Source organism: Muntiacus reevesi, chromosome 8 (assembly GCF_963930625.1).
Source record: "Muntiacus reevesi chromosome 8, mMunRee1.1, whole genome shotgun sequence".
In the NCBI taxonomy this organism is placed as follows: domain Eukaryota; kingdom Metazoa; phylum Chordata; class Mammalia; order Artiodactyla; family Cervidae; genus Muntiacus; species Muntiacus reevesi.
Window position 1 is genome coordinate 52884514 of NC_089256.1, and position 13854 is coordinate 52898367.

At 44.2% G+C, this 13854-nt stretch overlaps 1 protein-coding gene and 1 long non-coding RNA gene across 2 annotated transcripts in view; one reads left to right on the forward strand and one right to left on the reverse strand.

Annotated features, from left to right (window-relative positions):
* The window catches only part of LOC136173782 (uncharacterized), a 28625-nt gene extending 16528 nt beyond the window's left edge, over window positions 1-12097 (reverse strand). The window contains exon 1 of the long non-coding RNA XR_010664284.1: window positions 11928-12097. This is a non-coding gene — a long non-coding RNA (uncharacterized lncRNA). The remainder of the gene's footprint in view (window positions 1-11927) is intronic.
* A 45-nt stretch (window positions 12098-12142) lies between these two features.
* MB21D2 (Mab-21 domain containing 2) overlaps window positions 12143-13854 on the forward strand; it is a 116483-nt gene continuing 114771 nt past the window's right edge. Inside the window, exon 1 of the mRNA XM_065942535.1 lies at window positions 12143-12400. Coding sequence (XP_065798607.1) covers window positions 12190-12400 — 211 coding nt within the window. The 5' untranslated portion in view covers window positions 12143-12189. The remainder of the gene's footprint in view (window positions 12401-13854) is intronic.

Sequence of the window (13854 nt, forward strand, 5' to 3'; positions counted from 1 at the left end):
CCTCCAATTCCAATAATTATCTTAATTTTTTTTAAATGTTACATTAGCCCCCAAACCAGGTGCATTGTTTTGAGTGCCATAAAATCATCAGTTTGGGGAACAAACCCATGGCTGATTAGGTCATTAGTAGAAAACTGAGTTCCGAGGTAAGCAAAAGGATGATTGACTTTAATGCAGGGATAGGGGAGGCTCTCAGTAGAGTAAGCACAGGTCATGTTTGTTTCATAGTGACTCACGAGACCAACACCTATTCCTTGAAATGAGAGAGGGACTTGGGGCACGGAAACATGATGGCTACAAGGAACTATAGTAAGAGGAATACATGAAGAACACAGCGTGAAATAACAGGAGTCCTGGGTGAGCTTGACTTTCTTGTGAACACTGTGGCTCCTATATATACCTTCTTTCTGGGTACCATTCCCCTGACCATGGCAATTTAGTTATAGCACCAAACCGAGAAATGTTCTCAGTTGAGTGGTAAAATTAATAGGTTTTAATTTTATGATATATAAATCCCTAAACATCTTGTTTTGGGCATTGATACCTACATACTCATTGAAAGCTATGTGTGTGTGTTCAGTCACTCAGTTGTGTCCAACTCTTTGGGACCCCATGGACCATGGAATTCTCTGTCCATGGAATTCTCCAGGCAAGAATACTGGGCTGGGTTGCCACCTGAAAACTGCTGCTGCTGCTGCTAAGTCACTTCAGTCATGTCCGACTCTGAGACCCCATAGGCGGCAGCCCACCAGGCTCCCCCGTCCCTGGGATTCTCCGGGCAAGAACACTGGAGTGGGTTGCCATTTCCTTCTCCAGTGCATGAAAGTGAGAAGTGAAAGTGAAGTCACTCAGTCGTGTCCGACTCTTAGCGACCCCATGGACAGCAGCCCACCAGGCTCCCCTGTCCATGGGATTTTCCAGGCAAGAGTACTAGAGTGGAGTGCCATTGCCTTCTCCAACTGAAAGCTAGGATCTAGTTAATTTTTTTATTTGTCAAAGAATGACGAGACTTTTCCAAAGATAGCTAAATTGAAATAACAAAGATAAAACATAGTGTCCTTTCCCAGGGATGGTAAAATTCATTTTTGAAGAGTCAACAGTAGCTTCTGAAAGAAAATGGCATTAACTTGTATATGAATGTTTTTCTGTGTGACTTTGGAGAAGTCTCTTGACCTCTCTGTTTCATCTGCAAATGTTTTAATATCTTTGGAATGAGTACTTGAACAAGCACTGAGTAATCACTAGCAAAATAAAAGAGATTTTGATGAATGCTCTATATTTCTAGCCTGCCTGAGCCACTTCATGTTTCTATATACATCACACATTTTCCTGACTCTACACTTTTGGCATTTCTTCTAGTAGGAAGTAACCCTCCCGTTTTCCTTGTTCTAATTTTACCCATTCTCTAAGGACAAGGTCAACTGTCATTTGTGTTTTCAGCTTTTCCTGATTTCTTTACTTAAAAGCACTGTTTCTTTTTCCTTTGGGAAAGTTGGGGTTGATCTTTACTTGTTGTTTGCATCTCTTGCTCTTTACATCTCTATTATGGATTTACAGAGTTTCATATTTTAATGTATTTTTTGAAGTAAATGACTTACACCTTTCCTACAGAGAGCAGGAATTGTGTATGATTTACTTCAGGACTTGGCATGTGATAAGTACTTAATAAATTTCTAGAGAAGGCTTGTGATGATTAGTGTTATGTGTCAAGTTGGCTGGGCCATAGTACCTAGTTCTTTTATCAAATACTTATCTAGCTATTGCTCAGAAAGTATTTTGTAAAAGTGGTTAATGTTTATAATCAACTGAATTTAAATAAAGGAGATTATACTCAATAATATGGATGGGGTTTCTTCAATTAGTTGAAAGGTCTAAAGAACAAAAATTAAATTTTCTAGAAGAAATTTTGCCTCAAGACTGCAGGATCAACTTTTGCTTGAGCTTCCAGCCTGCCCTGTAGACTTAGGACTTGCCTCCTCTACAGATTTGGAGTTTGTCAGCCCTCACAATCATATAAGCCAATTCATTGAAATAAATCTCTTATGTACACGTTGGTTCTGTTTCTCTAGAAAGCCCTGGCTGATATAGATGGAGAGGTTTCTTATAGCACAATATATACAGTTTATCATTTAAATTAGGTGACTTAGAATAAGAATCTCATCAATATTTGTATAGACCATTATTCTCCAAATAAAATTTTCTACTCAACCTGGGAAAAAAATGAAAGAGACTTACATGAACTATAAGCTCCAAGGCAACACAAATTTTGGCTTTCTTCACTGTTTTCTTCACTGGTGCCTAGATCAATGCCTAACACACAATAAAAGTTCAAGAAATATTTGTTGAAAGAATGAACAAATAAAAAATACAATTTTAGAGAAAATACCACTTTTGGCTATGTAGTAGGCTTGAACTTGCCCTTATGTACTTTGGCTCTTGTACTGATATATATGGCAGAAAAACATCCCAGGCCTGCCATTCATTATGTTCCCATAGGCAAGTCACATGCATTCTTTGCACTTCATCTTTTTTATCCAAATGATGAGTTTTTGGTCTGGCAGAATTCTAAACTCCCTCCTACCCTTCCTTAATATCTGTGATTTGCCTGCCTGGCCATAGTATCCTCAATTTTGCATCCAGTTTTGTCATTCTATACATTGGAATATTATTTATTGTGTGGTGATTGTTATTCCTTTCATGGTTCTTCATCAGTTACTACCTGAGATTTGGAAATTTGCTCTTCCCCAGAATACTGAAAGAAAATGTCAGCCCCAGATTTCTGGGACCAGACTCCTTTTATACATTTGTTGTAAAGAAATAAAAAGACTCCTTAAGGCATTTTGGTCAAAACCACAATTCCTTGTGTTTTATAAACTGGCTGTAAAGGTCCATATATACATTCATTCTGCACCTGGGCTTCAGAACATCAAACCTTTGCTTCTAATTTTAGGGCCAGAAAATTATTTTATCACTGTTTTGCAGCCTCTTGTAAATACTTGCTGTGGTAATTTCTTTGGGTATCTTTGTTTCCTCTCTTCCTGAGGGGAAAATTTCTGGAGTCTGAATATACCTGCTGAGCCCTGGCTGCTCCCTAAGAGCACAGAGGCCATCCATCCATGCCTCAGGGCCAAGCTGCTGAGTGAGTTTCCACAGCAGCTTTTCCCCATCCCCTGCCAGCAGAGAGTAAAAGGCTATTAGCCAAGATGCACCAAGGAGGGGGTCTTAATGCACTTACAGATTCTCCTCTCTTGATTTCAGGCTAATTCTTTTAAAGCTAAGAACCTAAAAAAATTTCTTAGCATGTTCAGCTATGGAGTATTCAACTATGCAGGGAAACACTGGGAAAAAATAAACTAATAAACGCAATGTGATAGAAGCTGTACCCAGTTCAAGATTGCTTTGCCTTTTCCTGTCAGACTCACAGTCCCAGAACATCACACCTGGATGGCGCTTTAATGCTGTTCATTTACATTTGAGGAAAAGGAGTTTCAGAGAAGAGGAAGATTTTCCTTTGGGCTTCCCAGGTGGCTCAGTGGTAAAAGAATCTGCCTACAATTGCAAGAGACACAGGAGATGTGGTTTCGGTCCCTGGGTTTGGAGGATCCCCTCGAGTAGGAAATGGCAACCCACTCCAGTATTCTTACTTGGAAAATTTCATGGACAGAGGAGCCTGGTGTTCTACGGCCCATGTGGTTGCAAAGAGTTGGACATGACTGAGCATGCATGCATGCACGTGGAATTAAATAATGGCAAAATCCAGATTCAAGTCCATCTCCTACCTCTGAGCCTTTGCTTTTAACTGAATTTATTTACCCATAATGTGTATCTATATGCCCATACCTCTCCCTAAAAAAATTCCGAGGCACAATAAGATGCACATAACTCAGTCCTAGGGTAGTTAAAATGGACATAAATCATAGGAAATTAGAATAAGTGGGCTGTGGAAGTTTTTTCTTTCCTCTTTTCTTTTCTGTATTTCCCTCCCTTTCTCTCTTTTTTTCTTTTGTTTTTCCACTAGACAATGTAGAAGCACAGAGAATTATTTAAGAGGTTTGGGGGGTCTTTTTTTCCTACTTAGAAACTACCAACAGGAAAAGTAGACGGAGAAGACATTGAGGAGTATATTTATGGTTGTGGGTGATAATGTTGTCAGAACTGAAGGCGTGTCAGCATTTTTCTCAAATGCCCTCTCTGCAGGTTTCACAACTTGGAATTTAAAATGAGCTTTGGACCACAACGCAACACACCAGGTTTCAGATCAGGGGAAACAACTCCGTCTATGCATGTACAGTACCAGGCAAAGTTGTGGGGGGAAGAGCCAAGGTTTTCAAGTAAACTTGTTACAGTACAGGGCTAGAGAATCATTTTTTGACAAGTTTTAGAAAACAAAACAGGCATCACTACCATCCCCTGCTCAATTGTATAGGCCTGCTCAGAGAGCCAGCTCTATCATTATAAAATAAGTGTAGAAATAAATATGTTTGAGGAAATCCTTTCCTTTTCTTGCTCCCGAGAGCTTCCCTGAACGTGAATATGAATGTAGTATTTGTGTGTGATGTATGTGGCAGGTGTCTATACCAAAAGAATTTCTTTGTAAGTGGTGGAATGAAATTGCCTGCTAGATTGGACAGTAGGCCAGCTAGAAACAATGAAATCCATAGGTATTTTAAGTTGAGAGAAAGAAAGACACAGTCCTTGATCCTGGGAACTTATGTGAAAATGGATATAAAACACCCTGTGTGCAGAGTGCAAATACAGTTCGGTTTTGAGGAGGTCTCTTACAGGAAACTAGTTCTCAGTTATTATAGTAACTGAAAAAGAATCACAGACTTAGCTTCTCAAGGACTGAAAGGCACCTTGGGGGTCAAAGCCTCTGCTCCTTATCAACTTCTGTGGAAACTCTTCTGGTGTACCTCTGACAGAGGGTAACAGGGCTCTGAACACCACTGTGATGGGGAGAGTTTACTACCTCAGAAGGCAGCATACTCTGGCAGAGAGGCTCCTGTGGACAGAAAATGCTTCTGTACCCTGAGCTGAAGCCTGCATTCCTGCCACCCATCTCTCCCAGCACCATCCTTTGTAGCCACCCAGAAATAATATAATTTCCCCTGTGATGCAGTTCATTTAATTGCTCACAGCAAACCAAACTGAACATCTCCAGTCTTTACTGATAAGGTATTGTGCACTGCCCCACCCAGACACACATACACACCTCCTCACTACTTGACCCAGTACCCAAGGTATATATGAGACAGGATATGGATTAGTGCAGAGGACCCAGAGCCTGGTCTTGTGGCAAGTTCAAGGATGCGGATGCTGCAGTGTCCAGGGATTGGTAAGAGGGGCCCCACGCTTTCCCCAGAGCAGTCAATCAGGTTAAGGCATTCGTAAATGAAAAGATTTCTGGGGTAGAAATTTGCTTTTTCTACCTGATGTGTAGAGGTGAAGTAAACTGAGTTCTCCCAAAAAAAAGGATATACTGGGCTTGCCTGGTGGTCCAGTGGTTGAGCATCTGCCTTGCAATGCTGGGGACACTGGTTCAATCCCTGGTCTGGGAAGATTCCATATCCACAGAGGAACTAAGCCTGTTGCCACAGCTACTGAAGCCTGTGCGCGCTACAATTTGTGCTCCACAATAAGAGAAGCCACAGCAACAAGAAGCCTGCATACCACAACTAGAGAAAGCCCATGTGCAGCAACGAAGACACAGTGCAACCAATAAATAACAAAAATGTTTTAAAAAAGGACATATGGAATATTTAGACCTAATGTTTTGTAAGTTATTTTGTCATAAAAGTTATTCAATTGCACTTGGGTTTTAAAAGACAGAGAAGAGATAGGAAAGGTTTTGTTTATCATGATGGAACTCAACTCAAGCTCTGGGAGCAGATTTTGTGTATGAAATGCTAGGTAAGGTGCAGAGCTCTCAAAAACAAGAGATTGTCGGTGTTTTTCTGAAGACTCAGTAGTTGCTCGGAGAAGGCAAAGGCACCCCGCTCCAGTCCTCTTGCCTGGAGAATCCCATGGATGGAGGAGGCTGGTAGGCTGCAGTCCGTGGGGTGGCTGAGAGTCAGACACAACTGAGTGACTTCACTTTCACCTTTCACTTTCATGCATTGGAGAAGGCAATGGCACCCCACTCCAGTACTCTTGCCTGAAAAATCCCATGGATGGAGGAGGCTGGTAGGCTGCAGCCCACGGGGTTGCTAAGAGTCAGACACAACTGAATGACTTCACTTTCACTTTTCACTTTCATGCATTGGAGAAGGAAATGGCAACCCACTCCAGTGTTCTTGCCTGGAGAATCCCAGGGAGGGGGAGCCTGGTGGGCTGCCGTCTATGGGGTCGCACAGAGTCGGACACAACTGACGTGACTTGGCAGCAGCAGCAGCAGCAGTAGTTGCTAACAACAGAGTTAGGGAGGTTGGATGGGAAGACCCTGGGCCATAAATCTAAGACCTGAGTTTGGGGCCTGAGCCAGCCACCTGGATCATTCATTTACTTTTTCATTTATCAGACTTATATTGAACACTTATTTGTGCCAGACATGTTGCTAATCAAGAGAGACACGGTCTCTGCCCACATAGAACATACATTTTTGTGAGGGAGACAGACAAGTTACGAGGCAGCTACAGTGAAGTGTGAGAAACAGCAGTGCTGGGGCTCAAAGTCGTGAGTCTATAAGGAGTCTCCAGGACCTATATGGGTTTTAGGTGGGGGGTGGGGGGGGAGCAGAGGAGGTTCAGGAAAGGCCCTTTGCAGGAGATGATATGTAAATAGAGAGCTGATGGATGACTGTTAGTCAGATGATCTCACAAACATTGCCATCTCTCTGAGCAGCACTTGTTATTATTGGAATAATAATAACAATCCTGACCAATCTGCTTTATTCTGTAGGAGGTTGTGAGGATCTGATAAACAGCTTTATGTGCAAAGTTCTTTGAACCAGAAAGTGCTCCATCATTGTAAGGAAGACAATGGTTAATAATTGTTATTGGATATTGTTATTCCCCATTCTAAAATCCATTTTCTTCTTTCCACAGGTACAGATTTGGCTTTTTGGAGCTTAGCAGGAGCAGAGAATAAAAGGACAGAGTTGGGTGATTTGTATCGTTGCAGTTTCTGCAAAGCAAGATAGACCACCCAGGTCCCCAGGGGCTCTCAGGGCATAGGATTCAAGGAGAGACTGAAAGGAGCCCCGTGAAGCTGTGAGTGTCAGAGGGGTGGGGTTTCACCCTGAGGTCACCTTGTTAGAACTGAATAGACTGTCAGGACTTATCCACCCTGCTCCGGGGACCTCACTAACAATTCAGTGGCCTAATCTCGCCAGAGGTAAAATTACCAACTTGCCCCAGATGAAGTCACGTGCACCTGAAAATTCAGCTCTAGCCCTGACCGCTACCTATTGGGAGGACAAAAAATACAAACTGTAGCTAAGTAATTCAAAACGTCAGCAATCCCTGGTTTATCAAGATTTAAACTTTTAAGATCAATGAGTCCATTTTGCCCGAGGGACACTCAACTCTTGTTTTTATTATGATTCTAATCCAGTTTCCTAGCATTCTCCACATCCTCTCTGGTGGTCTGAAAACGCAAGAAATATTTACTAAAATTTGAAGTTAGTATGAGAAATAGAACAGCACTGTCTCTGCTATGAAGGCAAGTGTCCTTTCCTTCACTGTGTCCCAGTTCTCCTATCTCAAAGTGAAGTTGGTGGATGGAATTTATCTCTCAAGTCCCTTCTGCCATCAACATTCCACATGTCTATGGTGTCTGCCTCTTTTTCCTGCCTATGTTTACAAATCATAAGAAGCTCTGGCTACCTTCCTTGGTTAGACTTTAATTAAATATTCAACTGCCTAAGAAGGCCAGATCATGTGGCTTGGGCTGTTCTTTAAACTCTGCCAGATCAGAGAATATTTGTTTAAAATTATATCTTGTTAATTCATCACATAGATGTGGAACTTTCTGTTTTTAACACAGCCCAGTTATCCGTGGCTAAGAGTCTGCCACAGAACTTGAGAGTTGTATTTAAAAACAAACAAGCCCCAGAGAAGTAAGCAGAAAGCTTCTTTCACAAACTAATGTACTTTTGTAGTGGGAAAGTAACAGGTTAACTTCTGCCTCTAAGTGGGACAGCAGTTTGGAAAGACCGGGAGTTTCTTTATCTGTTTGACGCTGCACATGCAAGTAAAGGAATGACTTGGTTTTTTGTTTTTGTTTTAGTCCCTAAATCATGTCTGACTCTTTGCCACCCCATAAACTGTAGCCCTCCAGGCACTTCTGCCATGGGATTTCCTAGGCAAGAATACTAGAGTGGGTTGCCCTTTCCTTCTCCAGGGGATCTTCCCAACCGAGGGATTGAGCCTACATCTCCGCATTACAGGCAGATTCTTTACCACTGAGCCACCTGGGAAGCCCAAAGGAATGACCTATCTTAGTGATTATTTAGATGGCAGTCTCTATTGATCTTTCCTGAGTCATCTAAAAAACTCTAGAAACCTGTGCTTTTATTATAAGTCTAAGATACTCTTTTGATGTTGTTAGTCGCTCAGTCTTGGCTGACTCTTTGCAACTCCATGAACTGTCTCCTGCCAGGCAATTCTGTCCATGAGATTTCGCAGGCAAGAATACTGGAGTGGGCTGCCATTTCCTTCTCCAGGGGATCTCCCCGACCCAGGCATCAAATCTGAGTTTCCTTCATTGCAGGCAGATTCTTTACCATCTAAGCCACCAGGGGATCTCTGAAGACACTCTTAAATATCTTCTAATCATTATTCTGTTTCTCTTCACCTTTCTCTCCATTTCCATTCCTTCTCTTAGGCCATATAAAGCACAGGGAAAAATAAAAGGCTACAGAAATAGAACCAGAAATACCTACATTTATAACAACTCAAGTGATTATTGGGAAACCACAGATAGCTTTTGTTATTGTTGTATGTGCTCAGTCATGTCTGACTGTTTGTGACACTGTGGACTGTAGCTCGCTGAGCTTCTCTGTCCATGGAATTTTCCAGGCAAGCCTACTGTAGTGGGTCGCCATTTCCTACTCCAGGGGATCTTCCTGACCCAAGGATGGAACCTGTGTCTCTTGCATCTCCTGCATTGGCAAATGGATTCTTTACCTCTGCACCAGTGGGAAACCCCATAGATAGTTTACACCGAGATATTTTATTGTAGCACAAATCACCTAAATGTTGACTTCCTGGACTTTAAGAGATGGTATTAATTTGTTCATTCATTAAACACATTAAAGTCACAACGTGAGCCAAGAAATGTATTAAATGTGGTGTTTAGGAAGGTAAAGAGACAGTCCTTACCCTTGAGGAGTTCAGTCTACTAGAACTCAGAGGTTTAAGTCTCCCAAAAGACCAGTTCAAGAAATTAGGATCTGACCCTCTTTTCCTGTTTTTCCAGTTGGACAAAGGATATTTGTATCATCTTATTGTAGTTGTATAAGAGCATTTAAAAGGTATTTCGATTACTATTCAGGACGTTATTCAAATACACAGACTCACTGAAGGTCAATAACTAATAGAATTCTGATCTGGCTGATGGAAAGTGAGCAGATAGTGTAGAAGAACAGGGAGACCATTTGTTGACTTCCTTATTCAAAACATCCAAGATTCATGGCTGAGGCACAACAAGGCATAATTCCTACTACCTGTTGTATCTCTATGACCATAAGTATCACAAGGAGGAGCACTGGATCATTCACACTTTGGGAAATTAACAAAGAAAGAGTGTCTTGAATTTTTGCCTTAATTCTTTCAAACTCTATGAGGTTGGAGGTTGTTGCTTGAATGGGTGAACTAGTATCATTTTGATCCATGAAATGATTGTGCCTCAACCAGCTGTCTTACTGATGCCTATCATTGATTATGAGAGAACTTGACAGAGGGGAGTGGATCGATTTGTATTGTGGTTCCAAGCGCTTGCATAGTTTATTCCACAGCCCAAGTAATGGTAATACCCTCACACGTGAGAAATCAGGGCAGCATAGCAGACCTGCAAAAGCCAGAGTTTTAAGGAACTCCCTCATCAGCGCACCAATATTTAGCTGGGTATGTATATTCCCTCTTTAATATTAGCAGGGTGAGAAAGCTTGTTTCAAAGAGAAGGAAACCCAAAAAGAAATTAACTGGTTATGCCAAAGTTCTTCATTCAACACCTGATGCAATAAATATTGAGGACCTTTGTGCAGGGACCAATCTGAAGATGAGTAAGATGTAGACATCCTAGGAAAGTTCATAGTTTGAAACTTGCATCAACAATAATAAAAGTAGGTAAAAATTCATCAGAGGCATATGAAAGTTTCTGAAAGGGTGCAGTGGAGGTTCTAAGGAGAAAGATGTTGCCACCAGCTTGGGGGACGGTCTTAGGGAAAGCTTGCAGAAAAACGCATAGAAGGAACTGACTCAGTCATTTAATTTGTAAAGAAAAAAGAAATTACCAATTTACTTAAAAACTTTTTTACCCTTCTCCTCCATGATTTGTTGTTGTCCTTGTTTTGTTTTAGTCGCTAAGTTGTATCTGACTCTTTTGCAACCCCAGGGACTGTAGCCCTAACCAGGCTCCTCTGTCCATGGGGTTTCCCAGACAAAAATTCTGGAGTGGGTTGCCATTTCCTTCTCCAGGGGATCTTCCAGACCCAGGGATTGTAGTAGCTAACATTTAATTAAGCACTTATTATGTCAGGTATTTCACTAAGTGCTTGGCCCACTTTATTTCATGTAAACTTCAAAACAACCTATAAGATAGGAATTATCACCTCTATGTTATAAGAAAAGGCAGACAGAGCCTGAACTAACAGAAGAGTTTGTATTCTTGGCTATGAGAACCCAGGTAAGAAAAAGCTCTTATATCCAGCCTGTGGGATAGAGACAAGTTGGATTTTGGAGAATTAGCAAGGAAGATAAACCTTTTCTAGGACACCACTTAGCAACTGAACAACAACGAAGAGCAGGAGGCCTCCTAAGTGTCTGAGTCAAAACCCTCATAAACAGTAAAAACATCTGAAGGACCTCGGACTTAGGTAGAATCTGCCTTGTTGAGTACAACTCCATCTCAGGAACCTTGTCTTTTGTCTTATCACTATCCACAGAGATTCTACCACTCTACCTGGCAAATAGTAGATGCTCAAATTTTATCTGTTGAATGAGAATTTTCACCATCTCATTGAACATTCACTGGAACCTGGGGCAATTAATTCTGTTCCCCTTCCTCACGCCTACACTTTGGTTTTCCTATCTTAATATTGGGACGGGCTGAATGAACACCATTAAGACTCTATATATTAAGTTTAATAAGCTGTTATCAAGGAAAATTTAATTACCTAGGGCAAAAGTAGGAATACTATAGTGGCTAATGGGAATGTCTATACGGGGGGAGGACACTCTTTTTTTATACGTTTAATCCTAACATTTTTGGCAGTCTGTGCAGAAAAGGGCAGAAGGTTGGTTTTACATTCCTTAAGGCGGGCTCCTTCACCATCTAAAGGCGCTGGAATTCTTGAGACGTAAACGCTCGCTTAGGGATGCCCTCGCCCAGGACACCGCCCTTAAAATCAGACAGAGGAAGACTTCTTTCTCCTTGAAGGCGCTTGGCAACCCCTGCCCCCTAAGGGAGTGGAGGCAGAGAAAGACTACATCTACATCTCTCACGTCGGCCCGAGTACAGATTGGCAAGTGGTATGGAACGCAGACCTCTGTCATTTATTTATTTTTCTTTCCACTGGGTGCGCTGTCCCTTTAAATGGGGGACGCTGGTGCTGGCTCCGTAACACCGGAGCCGGCAGCTTGTTGATTTCAGAGCTGGTGAATTTCACATTGTTTCCACTTCACTTTCCTCGCCCGGGGGAGGCTTAGGTTGGCTCTACAACCGCTATAGTCGGGGCCAGCGAGGGCCAGGGGAGGGCAGGGACTTACTGCATCTGAGCCAGCTTGGGGCCGCAGGAAAGGGTGTCGGGGCCACACACGCACTCTCGCTGCAGTCCAGATCCTCCTGAAGCCCGCACGCCCGGAGCGCACCCGGCCGGGACCGCCCGCCTAGACGCCGGCCCGCCAGCCCGCCCACGGGCCGGGGTCACAGCCAAGGAGCCGACGAGGGGAGGAGGCCCAGGGGGGCTGGGTGGGGGGGGCGGGGGTGGGTGCCGCCGCCGCCGCGGAGCTGCTACTCGGCGCGTTTTGTATGAAGATGGCGGCTCCCACCGCCAGCAAGGCAGCCTCCCTGGGCTGTAACAACAAGCCTGCGTTCCCGGAGCTGGATTTCAGGTCGGGAGCTCGGGTGGAGGAATTGAACAAACTCATCCAAGAATTTACGAAGCACGACCAGCGGGAATATGACGACCAGAGGGCACTGGAGATTCACACAGCTAAGGATTTCATCTTTTCCATGCTGGGTAAGAGGAAAAGAGAGGGGGGTGTGTGTGTGAGAGAGAGAGTGATGGGAAACGGGGTAAAGAACCCATTCCCCCTTCTCGCGCGTTCTTTCCTTCTTTATTTCTTCCCGGAGCCAGGTGCCTGGGGTATAACCCATCTCTGTTCCGCCTTTTCCGTTCCTTCGCCGCCGCAACCTGAGCTGCCTTCCCTTCCCTCCTAACTATACTTTTCCGCACCGCCCCGGATTACTGACTCTTTTGTTAATTTCTCGCCGACTGGGGGTGGTAGGCAGGTGAAGCGTTGGTGGTGAAACGGCTCACTGTTGAGGGGAAGCCCCTGGAAGCCGCGCGGTCCAGATGAGAACCCGCGGCGCCTTCAATGAAGGGATCTGTCTCCGGAGGCACGGACGTGCTCCTTCCCTGCGCCGAGTCTCAGGTCCTCTCTGGAGCTCGGGGAACGGAGACAGCTTGAGGCTCTGGATCGGCTCCCGAGCGACAAGTTGCTAGCAGTCTTGCGGCGCGCCGCTGTCACGCCGAGCCCCCGGTGGCCAAACTTGTTGGGTGTTCCCTAGTAACCCGCTCGAGCAGGCTGGGCGCCCGGAGTTCCTGCAACTTTGATTTGCAAATAGATTTCCCATTGAAGCGCTTGGAAGCATTTCCGGTGCTTCTCCGGGTTTCTTGCTGAGCTCGGAATTCCTAATTCCCAGCTCGAAAATGACCATGCTCAGACCTCTGACCCCGAGGAGCGCCAGCCCCTTCCTCTTTGTGTGCTGTCTGTTCGCTGGCCTCGAGAGGTGTCCTGGGTTTCGAACCTCGGCGACATTTGGATTAGAATAGCGCGGCCTCTCCCATCCCCCAGCCTGGCACCTACAGGTCCCTAACAGATTGTTGAATGTTGTGTATAGGAAAATAATTGAGCCGGGCCGGGCGATCGAATCCCCTCGTATCCTGTCGTTCGGGGTATGGCTGTGAGAGTCCGCTGGTGGGAGCCTCCCACGGAGCTTGGGCTCCAGCGAGGCAACTCTGGCTGCCGTGCAGTACGTGGCCTGCGGGTTAACTCTCCACCGAACTGGGACTCCAGTGTAGCGCTGCCTGCCGCGTGTCTCTCTGCGCTCGGGAAATAGATTTTTGGGCAGTTTACCAGGTAGTGGAAAATTTCATTGAAAAGGTCTTTGACTGCAGAGGAAGACTTGAGTTTTTTCCTTCGTCCTGCCATCTCTTGGATTTCTTCGGGCTGTCTCCTCTCGTTGCTGGTTCTATCAGAGTGTACCTTCCGTCTCGGTTTGCGTCCTCCCTACAGCCCAAGAAGGGGGTAATCAAGTTGAACGTGTGGCCGCGGAGGGGAGTAACGTTTTGGGAAGTTGTATGAAGCACATTAAAACTTGGGGCTGGATTTTACCTTTTGCTCCATTCTCTGCAAGTGTATCCTAGAATGTGTATGAGGTTGGAAAGCACTCTGTTGAGATATTCGACGA